Source organism: Procambarus clarkii, unplaced genomic scaffold (genome assembly GCF_040958095.1).
Source record: "Procambarus clarkii isolate CNS0578487 unplaced genomic scaffold, FALCON_Pclarkii_2.0 HiC_scaffold_377, whole genome shotgun sequence".
NCBI classification, from domain to species: Eukaryota; Metazoa; Arthropoda; class Malacostraca; order Decapoda; family Cambaridae; genus Procambarus; species Procambarus clarkii.
In genome coordinates, this window is record NW_027189410.1 from 64974 (window position 1) to 83483 (window position 18510).

An 18510-nucleotide genomic window follows, 5' to 3' on the forward strand; every position below is an offset into this window, starting at 1 on the left:
TCCCACTGACAAGAAGATATGTGCCGCTGACAACATGATACGTGCCACTGACAACAAGATACGTGCCACTGACAACATGATACGTGTCACTGACAAACGTGCCACTGACAACAAGATACGTGTCACTGACAACACGATTCGTGCATCTGACAGCAAGATACGTGCTACCGACAACAAGATACGTCCCACAAACAACAAAAAACGTGCCACTGAAAACATGATACGTGCCATTGAAAAACGTGCCACTGATAGCAAGATATGTGCCACAGAAAACAGGATACGTACCACTGATAACATGATACGTGCCACTGACAAAAGTGCCACTGATAACATGATACGTGCCACTGACAACAAGATACGTGCCACTGAAAACAAGATTCGTGCCATCGACAACACGATACGTCCCACTGACAACAAGATACGTGCCACTGACAACATGATACGTGCCACTGATAAAAGTGCCACTGATAACATGATTCGTGCCACTGACAACAAGATATGTGCAACTGACAACAAGATACGTCCCACTGACAACAAGATACATCCCACTGACAAACGTGCCAATGATAACAAGATACGTGCCACTTACAACAGGATACATGCCAAAGACAAAATGATACTTGCCACAGACAACATGATACATGCCACTGACAATATGATCCGTGCCACTGACAACAAGATACGTGCCACTGAAAACATGATACGTGCTACTGAAAACAAGATACGTGCTACTGATAACAAGATACTTCCCACTGACAACAAGATACGTGCCACTGACAACATGATACGTGCCATTGACAACAAGATACGTTCCACTAATAAAACGATATGTGCCACTGACAAATGTGCCACTGACAACAAGATACGTGTCACTGACAACAAGATACGTGCCACTGACAACAACATACGTGCCACAGACATCAAGATACGTCCAACTGACAACAGGATACGTGCAACTGACAACATGATACATGCCACAGACAAAATGATACATCCCAGTGACAACATCATACATGCCACTGACAACATTATACGTGCCACTGACTACAAGATACGTGCCACTGACAACATGATACATGCCACTGACAACAAGATACATGCCACTGAAAACAAGATACATCCCACTGACAACAAGACACGTGCCACTGACAACATGATACGTGCCACAGACAAAATGATACATGCCAGTGACAACATGATACATGCCACTGACAACATGATATGTGCCACTGACCACAAGATACGTGCAAATGACAACATGATACGTGCTACAGACAAAATGATACATGCCAGTGACAACATCATACATGCCACTGACAACATGATACATGACACTGACAACAAGATACGTGCCACTGACAACATGATACATGCCACTAACAACATGATACATGCCACTGAAAACATGATACATCCCACTGACAACAAGATAAGTGCCACTGACAACATGATACATGCCACTGACTACAAGATACGTGCCACTGACAACATGATACGTGCCACTGAAAAAGTGCCACTGAAAAACGTGCCACTGACAACAAGATACGTGTCACTGACAACAAGATTCGTGCCACTGACAACAAGATACGTGCCACCGACAACAAGATACGTCCCAATAACAACAAAATACGTGCCACTGAAAACATGATACATGTTATTGAGAAACGTGCCACTGATAGCAAGATATGTGCCACAGAAAACAGGATACGTGCCAATGACAACAGGATACGTGCCACTGGTAGCAAGATATGTGCCACAGAAAACAGGATACATGCCACTGACACCATGATACGTGCCACTGACAACATGATACGTGCCACTGACAACATAATATGTGCAACTGACACCATAATACGTGCCACTGACAACAAGATACATGCCTCTGACAACCTGATAAGTGCCACTGACAACTAGATACGTGCCACTGGCAATAAGATATGTGCCACTGACAACAAAATATGTCCCACCGACAACACGATTCGTCCCACTGACAACAAGATACGTCCCACTGACAACATGATATGTGCCACTGACAAAAGTGCCACTGATAACATGATACGTGCCACTGACGATATGATACGTTCCACTGACAACAAGATACGTGCCATTGAAAACAGGAAACGTGCTACTGACAAAAAGATACGTGCCACTGATAACAAGATACTTCCCACTGACAACAAGATACGTGCCACTGACAAAATGATACGTGCCATTGACAACAAGATACGTGCCACTGAGAAAACGATATGTGCCACTGACAAATGTGCCACTGACAACAAGATACGTGTCGCTGAAAACAAGATACGTACCACTGACAACAAGATACGTGCCACAGACAACAAGATACGTCCAACTGACAACAAGATACGTGCAACTGACAACGTGGTACGTGCCACTGACAAACGGGCCACTGATCACAAGATATGTGCCACTGACAACAGGATACATGCCACTGACAACAAGAAACGGGCCACTGATAACAAGATACATGCCACTGATAACAATATACGTGCCACTGAGAACAAGATACCTGCCACTGACAACAAGATACGTGCCACTGAAAACCAGATACGGGCCTCTGACAACCTGATATGTGCCACGGACAACTAGATACGTGCCACTGAAAACAAGATATGTGCCACCGACAACATGATACATGCCACTGACAACATGATACGTGCCACTGACAACAAGATACGTGCCACTGACAACATGATACGTGCCACTGACAAAAGTGCCACTGATAACATGATACGTGCCACTGACAATAAGATACGTGCCACTGACAACAAAATACTTGCCACCGACAACACGATACGTCCCACTGACAACAAGATACGTCCCACTGACAACATGATATGTGCCACTGACAAACGTGCCACTGATAACATGATACGTGCCACTGACAACAAGATATGTGCCACTGACAACAAGATACGTGCCACTGACAACACGATACGTCCCACTGACAACAAGATACTTGCCACTGACAACACGATACGTCCCACTGACAACATGATACGTGCCACTGACAACATGATACATGCAACTGACAAACGTGCCAATGATAACAAGATACGTGCCACTGACAACAGCATACATGCTAAAGACAAAATGACACGTGCCACAGGCAACATGATACATGCCACTGACAATATGAAACGTGCTACTGACAACAAGATACGTGTCACTGAAAACATGATACGTGGTATAGACAAAATGATACGTGCCTCTGATAACAAGATACGTGCCACTGACAACATGATACGTGCCATTGACAACAGGATACGTGCCACTGAGAAAACGATATGTGCCACAGACAAATGTGCCACTGACAACAAGATACGTGTCGCTGACAACAAGATACGTGCCACTGACAACAAGATACGTGCCACAGACTACAAAATACGTCCAACTGACAACAAGATACGTGCAACTGACAATGTGATACGTGCCACTGACAAACGTGCCACTGATAACAAGATATGTGCCAATGACAACAGGATACATGCCACTGACAACAAGAAACGGGCCACTGATAACAAGATACATGCCACTGATAACAAGATACGTGGCACTGGTAACAAAATACGTGCAACTGAAAACAGGATATGTGCTGATTATAACAACATACGTGCCAGTGACAACAAGATACATGCCACTGATAACAAGACACGTGCCACTTACAAAAAGATACGTGGCACTAACATCAAGATACGTGCAACTGATAACAAGATACGTGCCACTGATAACAAGATATGTGCCACTGATAACAAGATACGTGCCACTGACAACAAGATACAAGCCACTGACAACAAGATACATGCCACTGACAACAAGATACATGCCACTGACAACAAGGTACATGCCACTGACAACAAGATACGTGCAACTGACAACAGCATACGTGCCACTGACAACAAGATACATGCCACTAACAACAAGATACATACCACTGACAACAAGATACGTGCCACTGATAACAAGATACGTGCCACTGACAGCATGATACGTGCCACCGACAACAAGATACGTGCCACTGAGAACAAGATACCTGCCACTGACAACAAGATACGTGCCACTGACAACAAGATACGTGCCACTGACAACAAGATGCATGCCACTGACAACAAGATACGTGCCCCTGACACCATGATACGTGCCATTGACAACAAGATACATTCCACTAACAACAAGACAAGTGCCACTGACACAATAATACGTGCCATTGACAACATGATTCGTGCCACTGATAACAAGATACATGCCACAGACAACAAAATACGTTCCACTGACACTATGACACGTGCCACTGACAAGATACATGCCACTGACAAAATGATACGTGCCAATGACAACAAGATACGTGCCACTGACAACAGGATACGTGCCACTGAAAACCTGATACGTGCCACTGACAACATGATACGTGCCACTGACAACCTGATACGTGCCACTGACAACAAGATACATGTCACTGACAATAAGATTCGTGCATCTGACAACAAGATACGTGCCACTGACAACAAGATACGTTCCACAAACAACAAAAAACGGGCCACGGAAAACATGATACGTGCCATTGAAAAACGTGCCACTGATAGCAAGATCTGTGCCACAGAAAACAGGATACGTGCCACTGAGAACAGGATACGTGCCACTGATAACATGATACGTGCCACTGACAAAAGTGCCACTGATAACATGATACGTGCCACTGACAACAAGATACGTGCCACTGAAAACAAGATACGTGCCACCGACAACACGATACGTCCCACTGACAACAAGATACGTGCCACTGACAACATGATACGTGCCTCTGACAAAAGTGCCACTGATAACATGATACGTGCCACTGACAACAAGATACGTGCCACTGAAAACAAGATACGTGCCACCGACAACACGATACGTCCCACTGACAACAAGATACATGCCACTTACAACAGGATACATGCCAAAGACAAAATGATACATGCCACAGACAACATGATACATGCCACTGACAATATGATACGTGCTACTGACAACAAGATATGTGCCACTGAAAACATAGTACGTGCTACTGACAACAAGATACGTGCTGCTGATAACAACATACTTCCCACTGACAACAAGATACGTGCCACTGACAACATGATACGTGCCATTGACAACAAGATACGTGCCACTGACAAAACGATGTGTGCCACTGACAAATGTGCCACTGACAACAAGATACGTGTCACTGACAACAAGATACGTGCCACTGACAACAAGATACGTCCAACTGACAATAAGATACGTGCAACTGACAACATGATACGTGCCACAGACAAAATGATACATGCCAGTGACAACATGATACATGCCAGTGAAAACATCATACATGCCACTGACAACATAATACATGCCACAGACAACAAAATACGTGCCACTGACAACATGATACATGCCACTGACAACATGATACATGCCACTGAAAACATGATACATCCCACTGACAACAAGATACGTGCCACTGACAACATGATACGTGCCACTGACTACAAGATACGTGCCACTGACAACATGATACGTGCCACTGACATACGTGCCACTGACAACAAGATACGTGTCACTGACAACAAGATTCGTGCCACTGACAACAAGATACGTGCCACCGACAACAAGATACGTCCCAATAACAACAAAATACGTGCCACTGAAAACATGATACATGTTATTGAGAAACGTGCCACTGATAGCAAGATATGTGCCACAGAAAACAGGATACGCGCAACTCACAACAGGATACGTGCCATTGGTAGCAAGATATGTGCCACAGAAAACATGATACGTGCCACTGACAACAGGATACGTGCCACTGATAACATGATACGTGCCACTGACAAACGTGCTACTGATAACATGATACGTGCCACTGACAACAAAATACGTGCCACTGACAACAAGATACGGGCCACCGACAACACAATAAGTCCCACTGACAACAAGATACGTGCAACTGACAACATGATACGTGCCTCTGACAAAAGTGTCATTGATAACATGATGCGTGCCACTGACAACAAGATATGTGCCACCGACAACATGATACGTCCCACTGACAACAAGATACGTGCCACTGACAACATGATACATGCCACTGACAAACGTGCCAATGATAACAAGACACGTGCCACTTACAACAGGATACATGACAAAGACAAAATGATACATGCCACAGACAACATGATACATGCCACTGACAATATGGTACGTGCCACTGACAACAAGATACGTGTTACTGATAACAAGATACGTGCCACTGACAACAAGATACATGCCACTGACAACAGGATACATGCCACTGACAACAAGATACATGCCACTGACAACCAGATAGGTGCTACTGACAACCAGATAGGTGCCACTGACAACAAGATACGTGCCACTGATAACAAGATACGTGCCACTGATAACAAGATACGTGAACACTGATGACAAGATACGTGCCACTGACAGCATGATACCTGCCACCGACAACAAGATACGTGCCACTGACAACATGATACGTGCCACTGACAACATGATACGTGCCACTGACACCATGATACGTGCCATTGACAACAGGTACATGCCACTGACAACCAGATATGTGCCACTGACAACATGATACGTGGCGCTGACAACAAGATACATGCCACTGACAACATGATACGTGCCACAGACAACAAGATACATGCCACTAACAACAAGATACATACCACTGAAAACAAGATACGTGCCACTGACACCATGATACGTGCCATTGACAACAAGATAAATTCCTCTGACAACAAGACACGTGCCACTGACACCATGATACGTGCCATTGACCACAAGATACGTGCCACTGATAACAAGATACATGCCACAGACAACATGATACGTTCCACTGACACCATGACACGTGCCACTGACAACAAGATACATGCCACTGACAAAATGATACGTGCCAATGACAACAATATATGTGCCACTGACAACAGGATACGTGCCACTGAAAACCTGATACGTGCCACTGACAACATGATACGTGCCACTGACAACATGATACGTGCCACTGACAACCTGATACATGCTACTGACTACCTGTTACGTTCCCGTACAACCTGATACGTGCCACTGACAACATGATACGTGCCACTGACAACAAGATACATGCCACTGACAACCTGATATGTGCCACTGACAAGATGATACGTGCTATTGAAAACATGCCACTGATAACAAGATATGTGCCACTGAAAACAGGATACGTGCCACTGACAACAGGATACGTGCCACTAATAACAAGATACATGCCACTGATAACATGATACGTGCCACTGATAACATGATACGTGCCATAGACCAAAAGATACATGCCAGTGACAACATGATACATGCCACTGACAACAAGATACATGCCTCTGAAAACAAGATACATCCCACTGACAAGAAGATACGTGACACAGACAACATGATACGTTCCACTGACAAAAGTGCCACTGATAACATGATACGTGCCACTGACAACAAGATACGTGCCACTGAAAACAAGATACGTGCCACCGACAACACGATACGTCCCACTGACAACAAGATACATGCCACTGACAACATGATACGTGCCTCTGACAAAAGTGCCACTGATAACATGATACGTGCCACTGACAACAAAATATGTGCCACTGACAACAAGATACGTGCCACCGACAACACGATACGTCCCACTGACAACAAGATACGTGCCACTTACAACAGGATACATGCCAAAGACAAAATGATACATGCCACAGACAACATGATACATGCCACTGACAATATGATACGTGCTACTGACAACAAGATATGTGCCACTGAAAACATGGTACGTGCTACTGACAACAAGATACGTGCTGCTGATAACAACATACTTCCCACTGACAACAAGATACGTGCCACTGACAACATGATACGTGCCATTGACAACAAGATACGTGCCACTGACAAAACGATGTGTGCCACTGACAAATGTGCCACTGACAACAAGATACGTGTCACTGACAACAAGATACGTGCCACTGACAACAAGATACGTCCAACTGACAATAAGATACGTGCAACTGACAACATGATACGTGCCACAGACAAAATGATACATGCCAGTGACAACATGATACATGCCACTGACAACATGATATGTGCCACTGACCACAAGATATGTGCAAATAACAACATGATACGTGCCACAGACAAAATGATACATGCCAGTGAAAACATCATACATGCCACTGACAACATAATACATGCCACAGACAACAAAATACGTGCCACTGACAACATGATACATGCCACTGACAACATGATACATGCCACTGAAAACATGATACATCCCACTGACAACAAGATACGTGCCACTGACAACATGATAAGTGCCACTGACTACAAGATACGTGCCACTGACAACATGATACGTGCCACTGACATACGTGCCACTGACAACAAGATACGTGTCACTGACAACAAGATTCGTGCCACTGACAACAAGATACGTGCCACCGACAACAAGATACGTCCCAATAACAACAAAATACGTGCCACTGAAAACATGATACATGTTATTGAGAAACGTGCCACTGATAGCAAGATATGTGCCACAGAAAACAGGATACGCGCAACTCACAACAGGATACGTGCCATTGGTAGCAAGATATGTGCCACAGAAAACATGATACGTGCCACTGACAACAGGATACGTGCCACTGATAACATGATACGTGCCACTGACAAACGTGCTACTGATAACATGATACGTGCCACTGACAACAAAATACGTGCCACTGACAACAAGATACGGGCCACCGACAACACAATAAGTCCCACTGACAACAAGATACGTGCAACTGACAACATGATACGTGCCTCTGACAAAAGTGCCACTGATAACATGATGCGTGCCACTGACAACAAGATATGTGCCACCGACAACATGATACGTCCCACTGACAACAAGATACGTGCCACTGACAACATGATACATGCCACTGACAAACGTGCCAATGATAACAAGACACGTGCCACTTACAACAGGATACATGACAAAGACAAAATGATACATGCCACAGACAACATGATACATGCCACTGAAAATATGGTACGTGCCACTGACAACAAGATACGTGTTACTGATAACAAGATACGTGCCACTGACAAAAAGATACATGCCACTGACAGCAGGATACATGCCACTGACAACAAGATACATGCCACTGACAACCAGATAGGTGCTACTGACAACCAGATAGGTGCCACTGACAACAAGATACGTGCCACTGATAACAAGATACGTGCCACTGATAACAAGATACGTGCCACTGATGACAAGATACGTGCCACTGACAGCATGATACCTGCCACCGACAACAAGATACGTGCCACTGACAACATGATACGTGCCACTGACAACATGATACGTGCCACTGACACCATGATACGTGCCATTGACAATAGGTATATGCCACTGACAACCAGATATGTGCCACTGACAACATGATACGTGGCGCTGACAACAAGATACATGCCACTGACAACATGATACGTGCCACAGACAACAAGATACATGCCACTAACAACAAGATACATACCACTGAAAACAAGATACGTGCCACTGACACCATGATACGTGCCATTGACAACAAGATACATTCCTCTGACAACAAGACACGTGCCACTGACACCATGATACGTGCCATTGACCACAAGATACGTGCCACTGATAACAAGATACATGCCACAGACAACATGATACGTTCCACTGACACCATGACACGTGCCACTGACAACAAGATACATGCCACTGACAAAATGATACGTGCCAATGACAACAATATATGTGCCACTGACAACAGGATACGTGCCACTGAAAACCTGATACGTGCCACTGACAACATGATACGTGCCACTGACAACATGATACGTGCCACTGACAACCTGATACATGCTACTGACTACCTGTTACGTTCCCGTACAACCTGATACGTGCCACTGACAACATGATACGTGCCACTGACAACAAGATACATGCCACTGACAACCTGATATGTGCCACTGACAAGATGATACGTGCTATTGAAAACATGCCACTGATAACAAGATATGTGCCACTGAAAACAGGATACGTGCCACTGACAACAGGATACGTGCCACTAATAACAAGATACATGCCACTGATAACATGATACGTGCCACTGATAACATGATACGTGCCATAGACCAAAAGATACATGCCAGTGACAACATGATACATGCCACTGACAACAAGATACATGCCTCTGAAAACAAGATACATCCCACTGACAAGAAGATACGTGCCACAGACAACATGATACGTGCCACTGACAAAAGTGCCACTGATAACATGATACGTGCCACTGACAACAAGATACGTGCCACTGAAAACAAGATACGTGCCACCGACAACACGATACGTCCCACTGACAACAAGATACATGCCACTGACAACATGATACGTGCCTCTGACAAAAGTGCCACTGATAACATGATACGTGCCACTGACAACAAAATATGTGCCACTGACAACAAGATACGTGCCACCGACAACACGATACGTCCCACTGACAACAAGATACGTGCCACTTACAACAGGATACATGCCAAAGACAAAATGATACATGCCACAGACAACATGATACATGCCACTGACAATATGATACGTGCTACTGACAACAAGATATGTGCCACTGAAAACATGGTACGTGCTACTGACAACAAGATACGTGCTGCTGATAACAACATACTTCCCACTGACAACAAGATACGTGCCACTGACAACATGATACGTGCCATTGACAACAAGATACGTGCCACTGACAAAACGATGTGTGCCACTGACAAATGTGCCACTGACAACAAGATACGTGTCACTGACAACAAGATACGTGCCACTGACAACAAGATACGTCCAACTGACAATAAGATACGTGCAACTGACAACATGATACGTGCCACAGACAAAATGATACATGCCAGTGACAACATGATACATGCCACTGACAACATGATATGTGCCACTGACCACAAGATATGTGCAAATAACAACATGATACGTGCCACAGACAAAATGATACATGCCAGTGAAAACATCATACATGCCACTGACAACATAATACATGCCACAGACAACAAAATACGTGCCACTGACAACATGATACATGCCACTGACAACATGATACATGCCACTGAAAACATGATACATCCCACTGACAACAAGATACGTGCCACTGACAACATGATACGTGCCACTGACTACAAGATACGTGCCACTGACAACATGATACGTGCCACTGACATACGTGCCACTGACAACAAGATACGTGTCACTGACAACAAGATTCGTGCCACTGACAACAAGATACGTGCCACCGACAACAAGATACGTCCCAATAACAACAAAATACGTGCCACTGAAAACATGATACATGTTATTGAGAAACGTGCCACTGATAGCAAGATATGTGCCACAGAAAACAGGATACGCGCAACTCACAACAGGATACGTGCCATTGGTAGCAAGATATGTGCCACAGAAAACATGATACGTGCCACTGACAACAGGATACGTGCCACTGATAACATGATACGTGCCACTGACAAACGTGCTACTGATAACATGATACGTGCCACTGACAACAAAATACGTGCCACTGACAACAAGATACGGGCCACCGACAACACAATAAGTCCCACTGACAACAAGATACGTGCAACTGACAACATGATACGTGCCTCTGACAAAAGTGCCACTGATAACATGATGCGTGCCACTGACAACAAGATATGTGCCACCGACAACATGATACGTCCCACTGACAACAAGATACGTGCCACTGACAACATGATACATGCCACTGACAAACGTGCCAATGATAACAAGACACGTGCCACTTACAACAGGATACATGACAAAGACAAAATGATACATGCCACAGACAACATGATACATGCCACTGAAAATATGGTACGTGCCACTGACAACAAGATACGTGTTACTGATAACAAGATACGTGCCACTGACAACAAGATACATGCCACTGACAGCAGGATACATGCCACTGACAACAAGATACATGCCACTGACAACCAGATAGGTGCTACTGACAACCAGATAGGTGCCACTGACAACAAGATACGTGCCACTGATAACAAGATACGTGCCACTGATAACAAGATACGTGCCACTGATGACAAGATACGTGCCACTGACAGCATGATACCTGCCACCGACAACAAGATACGTGCCACTGACAACATGATACGTGCCACTGACAACATGATACGTGCCACTGACACCATGATACGTGCCATTGACAATAGGTATATGCCACTGACAACCAGATATGTGCCACTGACAACATGATACGTGGCGCTGACAACACGATACATGCCACTGACAACATGATACGTGCCACAGACAACAAGATACATGCCACTAACAACAAGATACATACCACTGAAAACAAGATACGTGCCACTGACACCATGATACGTGCCATTGACAACAAGATACATTCCTCTGACAACAAGACACGTGCCACTGACACCATGATACGTGCCATTGACCACAAGATACGTGCCACTGATAACAAGATACATGCCACAGACAACATGATACGTTCCACTGACACCATGACACGTGCCACTGACAACAAGATACATGCCACTGACAAAATGATACGTGCCAATGACAACAATATATGTGCCACTGACAACAGGATACGTGCCACTGAAAACCTGATACGTGCCACTGACAACATGATACGTGCCACTGACAACATGATACGTGCCACTGACAACCTGATACATGCTACTGACTACCTGTTACGTTCCCGTACAACCTGATACGTGCCACTGACAACATGATACGTGCCACTGACAACAAGATACATGCCACTGACAACCTGATATGTGCCACTGACAAGATGATACGTGCTATTGAAAACATGCCACTGATAACAAGATATGTGCCACTGAAAACAGGATACGTGCCACTGACAACAGGATACGTGCCACTAATAACAAGATACATGCCACTGATAACATGATACGTGCCACTGATAACATGATACGTGCCATAGACCAAAAGATACATGCCAGTGACAACATGATACATGCCACTGACAACAAGATACATGCCTCTGAAAACAAGATACATCCCACTGACAAGAAGATACGTGCCACAGACAACATGATACGTGCCACTGACAAAAGTGCCACTGATAACATGATACGTGCCACTGACAACAAGATACGTGCCACTGAAAACAAGATACGTGCCACCGACAACACGATACGTCCCACTGACAACAAGATACATGCCACTGACAACATGATACGTGCCTCTGACAAAAGTGCCACTGATAACATGATACGTGCCACTGACAACAAAATATGTGCCACTGACAACAAGATACGTGCCACCGACAACACGATACGTCCCACTGACAACAAGATACGTGCCACTTACAACAGGATACATGCCAAAGACAAAATGATACATGCCACAGACAACATGATACATGCCACTGACAATATGATACGTGCTACTGACAACAAGATATGTGCCACTGAAAACATGGTACGTGCTACTGACAACAAGATACGTGCTGCTGATAACAACATACTTCCCACTGACAACAAGATACGTGCCACTGACAACATGATACGTGCCATTGACAACAAGATACGTGCCACTGACAAAACGATGTGTGCCACTGACAAATGTGCCACTGACAACAAGATACGTGTCACTGACAACAAGATACGTGCCACTGACAACAAGATACGTCCAACTGACAATAAGATACGTGCAACTGACAACATGATACGTGCCACAGACAAAATGATACATGCCAGTGACAACATGATACATGCCACTGACAACATGATATGTGCCACTGACCACAAGATATGTGCAAATAACAACATGATACGTGCCACAGACAAAATGATACATGCCAGTGAAAACATCATACATGCCACTGACAACATAATACATGCCACAGACAACAAAATACGTGCCACTGACAACATGATACATGCCACTGACAACATGATACATGCCACTGAAAACATGATACATCCCACTGACAACAAGATACGTGCCACTGACAACATGATACGTGCCACTGACTACAAGATACGTGCCACTGACAACATGATACGTGCCACTGACATACGTGCCACTGACAACAAGATACGTGTCACTGACAACAAGATTCGTGCCACTGACAACAAGATACGTGCCACCGACAACAAGATACGTCCCAATAACAACAAAATACGTGCCACTGAAAACATGATACATGTTATTGAGAAACGTGCCACTGATAGCAAGATATGTGCCACAGAAAACAGGATACGCGCAACTCACAACAGGATACGTGCCATTGGTAGCAAGATATGTGCCACAGAAAACATGATACGTGCCACTGACAACAGGATACGTGCCACTGATAACATGATACGTGCCACTGACAAACGTGCTACTGATAACATGATACGTGCCTTTGACAACAAAATACGTGCCACTGACAACAAGATACGGGCCACCGACAAGACAATAAGTCCCACTGACAACAAGATACGTGCAACTGACAACATGATACGTGCCTCTGACAAAAGTGCCACTGATAACATGATGCGTGCCACTGACAACAAGATATGTGCCACCGACAACATGATACGTCCCACTGACAACAAGATACGTGCCACTGACAACATGATACATGCCACTGACAAACGTGCCAATGATAACAAGACACGTGCCACTTACAACAGGATACATGACAAAGACAAAATGATACATGCCACAGACAACATGATACATGCCTCTGACAATATGGTACGTGCCACTGACAACAAGATACGTGTTACTGATAACAAGATATGTGCCACTGACAACAAGATACATGCCACTGACAACAGGATAGATGCCACTGACAACAAGATACATGCCACTGACAACCAGATAGGTGCTACTGACAACCAGATAGGTGCCACTGACAACAAGATACGTGCCACTGATAACAAGATACGTGCCACTGATAACAAGATACGTGCCACTGATAACAAGATACGTGCCACTGACAGCATGATACGTGCCACCGACAACAAGATACGTGCCACTGACAACATGATACGTGCCACTGACAACATGATACGTGCCACTGACACCATGATACGTGCAATTGACAACAGGTACATGCCACTGACAACCAGATATGTGCCACTGACAACATGATACGTGGCACTGACAACAAGATACATGCCACTGACAACATGATACGTGCCACAGACAACAAGATACCTGCCACTAACAACAAGATACATACCACTGAAAACAAGATACGTGCCACTGACACCATGATACGTGCCATTGACAACAAGATACATTCCTCTGACAACAAGACACATGCCACTGACACCATGATACGTGCCATTGACAACAAGATACGTGCCACTGATAACAAGATACATGCTACAGACAACATGATACGTTCCACTGACACCATGACACGTGCCACTGACAACAAGATACATGCCACTGACAAAATGATACGTGCCAATGACAACAATATATGTGCCACTGACAACAGGATACGTGCCACTGAAAACCTGAAACGTGCCACTGACAACATGATACGTGCCACTGACAACATGATACGTGCCACTGACAACCTGATACATGCTACTGACAACCTGTTACGTTCCCGTACAACCTGATACGTGCCACTGACAACATGATACGTGCCACTGACAACAAGATACATGCCACTGACAACCTGATACGTGCCACTGACAAGATGATACGTGCTATTGAAAACATGCCACTGATAACAAGATATGTGCCACTGAAAACAGGATACGTACCACTGACAACAGGATACGTGCCACTAATAACAAGATACATGCCACTGATAACATGATACGTGCCACTGATAACATGATACGTGCCACAGACCAAAATATACATGCCCGTGACAACATGATACATGCCACTGACAACAAGATACATGCCTCTGAAAACAAGAAACATCCCACTGACAAGAAGATACGTGCCACAGACAACATGATACGTGCCACTGACAAAAGTGCCACTGATAACATGATACGTGCCACTGACAACAAGATACGTGCCACTGAAAACAAGATACGTGCCACCGACAACACGATACGTCCCACTGACAACAAGATACGTGCCACTGACAACATGATACGTGCCTCTGACAAAAGTGCCACTGATAACATGATACGTGCCACTGACAACAAAATATGTGCCACTGACAACAAGATACGTGCCACCGACAACACGATACGTCCCACTGACAACAAGATACGTGCCACTTACAACAGGATACATGCCAAAGACAAAATGATACATGCCACAGACATCATGATACATGCCACTGACAATATGATACGTGCTACTGACAACAAGATATGTGCCACTGAAAACATGGTACGTGCTACTGACAACAAGATACGTGCTGCTGATAACAACATACTTCCCACTGACAACAAGATACGTGCCACTGACAACATGATACGTGCCATTGACAACAAGATACGTGCCACTGGCAAAACGATGTGTGCCACTGACAACAAGATACGTGTCACTGACAACAAGATACATGCCACTGACAACAAGATACTTCCAACTGACAATAAGATACGTGCAACTGACAACATGATACGTGCCACAGACAAAATGATACATGCCAGTGACAACATGATACATGCCACTGACAACATGATATGTGCCACTGACCACAAGATATGTGCAAATAAGAACATGATACGTGCCACAGACAAAATGATACATGCCAGTGAAAACATCATACATGCCACTGACAACATAATACATGCCACAGACAACAAAATACGTGCCACTGACAACATGATACATGCCACTGACAACATGATACATGCCACTGAAAACATGATACATCCCTCTGACAACAAGTTACGTGCCACTGACAACATGATACGTGCCACTGACTACAAGATACGTGCCACTGACAACATGATACGTGCACTGACATACGTGCCACTGACAACATGATACGTGTCACTGACAACAAGATTCGTGCCACTGACAACAAGATACGTGCCACCGACAACAAGATACGTCCCAATAACAACAAAATACGTGCCACTGAAAACATGATACATGTTATGGAGAAACGTGCCACTGATAGCAAGGTATGTACCACAGAAAACAGGATACGCGCAACTCACAACAGGATACGTGCCATTGGTAGCAAGATATGTGCCACAGAAAACATGATACGTGCCACTGACAACAGGATACGTGCCACTGATAACATGATACGTGCCACTGACAAACGTGCTACTGATAACATGATACGTGCCACTGACAACAAAATACGTGCCACTGACAACAAGATACGGGCCACCGACAACACAATACGTCCCACTGACAACAAGATACGTGCAACTGACAACATGATACGTGCCTCTGACAAAAGTGCCACTGATAACATGATACGTGCCACTGACAACAAGATATGTGCCACCGACAACATGATACGTCCCACTGACAACAAGATACGTGCCACTGACAACAAGATACATGCCACTGACAACCAGATAGGTGCAACTGACAACCAGATAGGTGCCACTGACAACAAGATACGTGCCACTGATAACAAGATACGTGCCACTGATAACAAGATACGTGCCACTGATAACAAGATACGTGCCACTGACAGCATGATACGTGCCACCGACAACAAGATACGTGCCACTGACAACATGATACGTGCCACTGACAACATGATACGTGCCACTGACACCATGATACGTGCCATTGACAACAGGTACATGCCACTGACAACCAGATATGTGCCACTGACAACATGATACGTGGCACTGACAACAAGATACATGCCACTGACAACATGATACGTGCCACAGACAACAAGATACATGCCACTAACAACAAGATACATACCACTGAAAACAAGATACGTGCCAATGACACCATGATATGTGCCATTGACAACAAGATACATTCCTCTGACAACAAAACACGTGCCACTGACACCATGATACGTACCATTGACAACAAGATACGTGCCACTGATAACAAGATACATGCCACAGACAACATGATACGTTCCACTGACACCATGACACGTGCCACTGACAACAAGATACATGCCACTGACAAAATGATACGTGCCAATGACAACAATATATGTGCCATTGACAACAGGATACGTGCCACTGAAAACCTGATACATGCTACTGACAACCTGTTACGTTCCCGTACAACCTGATACGTGCCACTGACAACATGATACGTGCCACTGACAAAAAGATACATGCCACTGACAACCTGATACGTGCCACTGACAAGATGATACGTGCTATTGAAAACATGCCACTGATAACAAGATATGTGCCACTGAAAACAGGATACGTGCCACTGACAACAGG

The 18510-nt window shown here is 44.6% G+C and overlaps 5 protein-coding genes across 5 annotated transcripts; all 5 read left to right on the forward strand.

Annotated features, from left to right (window-relative positions):
* Positions 1-3036: 3036 nt before the first annotated feature.
* Positions 3037-5818, forward strand: LOC138361430 (golgin subfamily A member 6-like protein 22). The gene is made up of 4 exons (XM_069320762.1): positions 3037-3444; positions 3988-4633; positions 5060-5356; positions 5730-5818. Exons 1-4 carry the CDS (start codon positions 3037-3039, stop codon positions 5816-5818), a joined length of 1440 nt encoding a protein of 479 aa, XP_069176863.1.
* A 74-nt stretch (positions 5819-5892) lies between these two features.
* Positions 5893-6465, forward strand: LOC138361431 (golgin subfamily A member 6-like protein 22). The gene is made up of 2 exons (XM_069320763.1): positions 5893-6240; positions 6367-6465. Exons 1-2 carry the CDS (start codon positions 5893-5895, stop codon positions 6463-6465), a joined length of 447 nt encoding a protein of 148 aa, XP_069176864.1.
* A 1348-nt stretch (positions 6466-7813) lies between these two features.
* On the forward strand, positions 7814-9523 carry LOC138361432 (golgin subfamily A member 6-like protein 22). Its single transcript, XM_069320764.1, has 3 exons — positions 7814-8194; positions 8378-8587; positions 9251-9523. The coding sequence occupies exons 1-3, from the start codon at positions 7814-7816 to the stop codon at positions 9521-9523; spliced, it is 864 nt and encodes a 287-aa protein (XP_069176865.1).
* A 4056-nt stretch (positions 9524-13579) lies between these two features.
* On the forward strand, positions 13580-15260 carry LOC138361433 (golgin subfamily A member 6-like protein 22). The gene is made up of 3 exons (XM_069320765.1): positions 13580-14006; positions 14862-15104; positions 15247-15260. The coding sequence occupies exons 1-3, from the start codon at positions 13580-13582 to the stop codon at positions 15258-15260; spliced, it is 684 nt and encodes a 227-aa protein (XP_069176866.1).
* Positions 15261-16462: 1202 nt separating this feature from the next.
* Positions 16463-18350, forward strand: LOC138361434 (golgin subfamily A member 6-like protein 22). The gene is made up of 2 exons (XM_069320766.1): positions 16463-17078; positions 17986-18350. The coding sequence occupies exons 1-2, from the start codon at positions 16463-16465 to the stop codon at positions 18348-18350; spliced, it is 981 nt and encodes a 326-aa protein (XP_069176867.1).
* The last annotated feature ends 160 nt before the right edge of the window (positions 18351-18510 follow it).

What these genes read in the sequence shown, in the direction of transcription:
- LOC138361434 (XM_069320766.1), top strand. Translation starts at nt 16,463, where the DNA reads ATGATACGTGCTACTGACAACAAGATATGTGCCACTGAAAACATGGTA. An exon ending in TGCCACTGACAACATGATAC is followed by an intron (nt 17,079 to 17,985) that starts GTGCACTGACAT and finishes TACGTGCCACAG; the next exon opens with ACAACAAGATACATGCCACT.
- LOC138361430 (XM_069320762.1), top strand. Translation starts at nt 3,037, where the DNA reads ATGATACATGCAACTGACAAACGTGCCAATGATAACAAGATACGTGCC. An exon ending in TGCCACAGAAAACAGGATAC is followed by an intron (nt 4,634 to 5,059) that starts GTGCCACTGAGA and finishes CTGAAAACATAG; the next exon opens with TACGTGCTACTGACAACAAG. An exon ending in TGACAACATGATACATGCCA is followed by an intron (nt 5,357 to 5,729) that starts GTGAAAACATCA and finishes TGCCACTGATAG; the next exon opens with CAAGATATGTGCCACAGAAA.
- LOC138361431 (XM_069320763.1), top strand. Translation starts at nt 5,893, where the DNA reads ATGATACGTGCCACTGACAACAAAATACGTGCCACTGACAACAAGATA. An exon ending in TACATGCCACTGACAATATG is followed by an intron (nt 6,241 to 6,366) that starts GTACGTGCCACT and finishes ACTGACAACCAG; the next exon opens with ATAGGTGCTACTGACAACCA.
- LOC138361432 (XM_069320764.1), top strand. Translation starts at nt 7,814, where the DNA reads ATGATACGTGCTACTGACAACAAGATATGTGCCACTGAAAACATGGTA. An exon ending in CCACTGACCACAAGATATGT is followed by an intron (nt 8,195 to 8,377) that starts GCAAATAACAAC and finishes ACTGACAACAAG; the next exon opens with ATACGTGCCACTGACAACAT. An exon ending in CCACTGAAAACATGATACAT is followed by an intron (nt 8,588 to 9,250) that starts GTTATTGAGAAA and finishes ACTGACAACCAG; the next exon opens with ATAGGTGCTACTGACAACCA.
- LOC138361433 (XM_069320765.1), top strand. Translation starts at nt 13,580, where the DNA reads ATGATACGTGCTACTGACAACAAGATATGTGCCACTGAAAACATGGTA. An exon ending in AGACAAAATGATACATGCCA is followed by an intron (nt 14,007 to 14,861) that starts GTGAAAACATCA and finishes TACATGCCACAG; the next exon opens with ACAACATGATACATGCCTCT.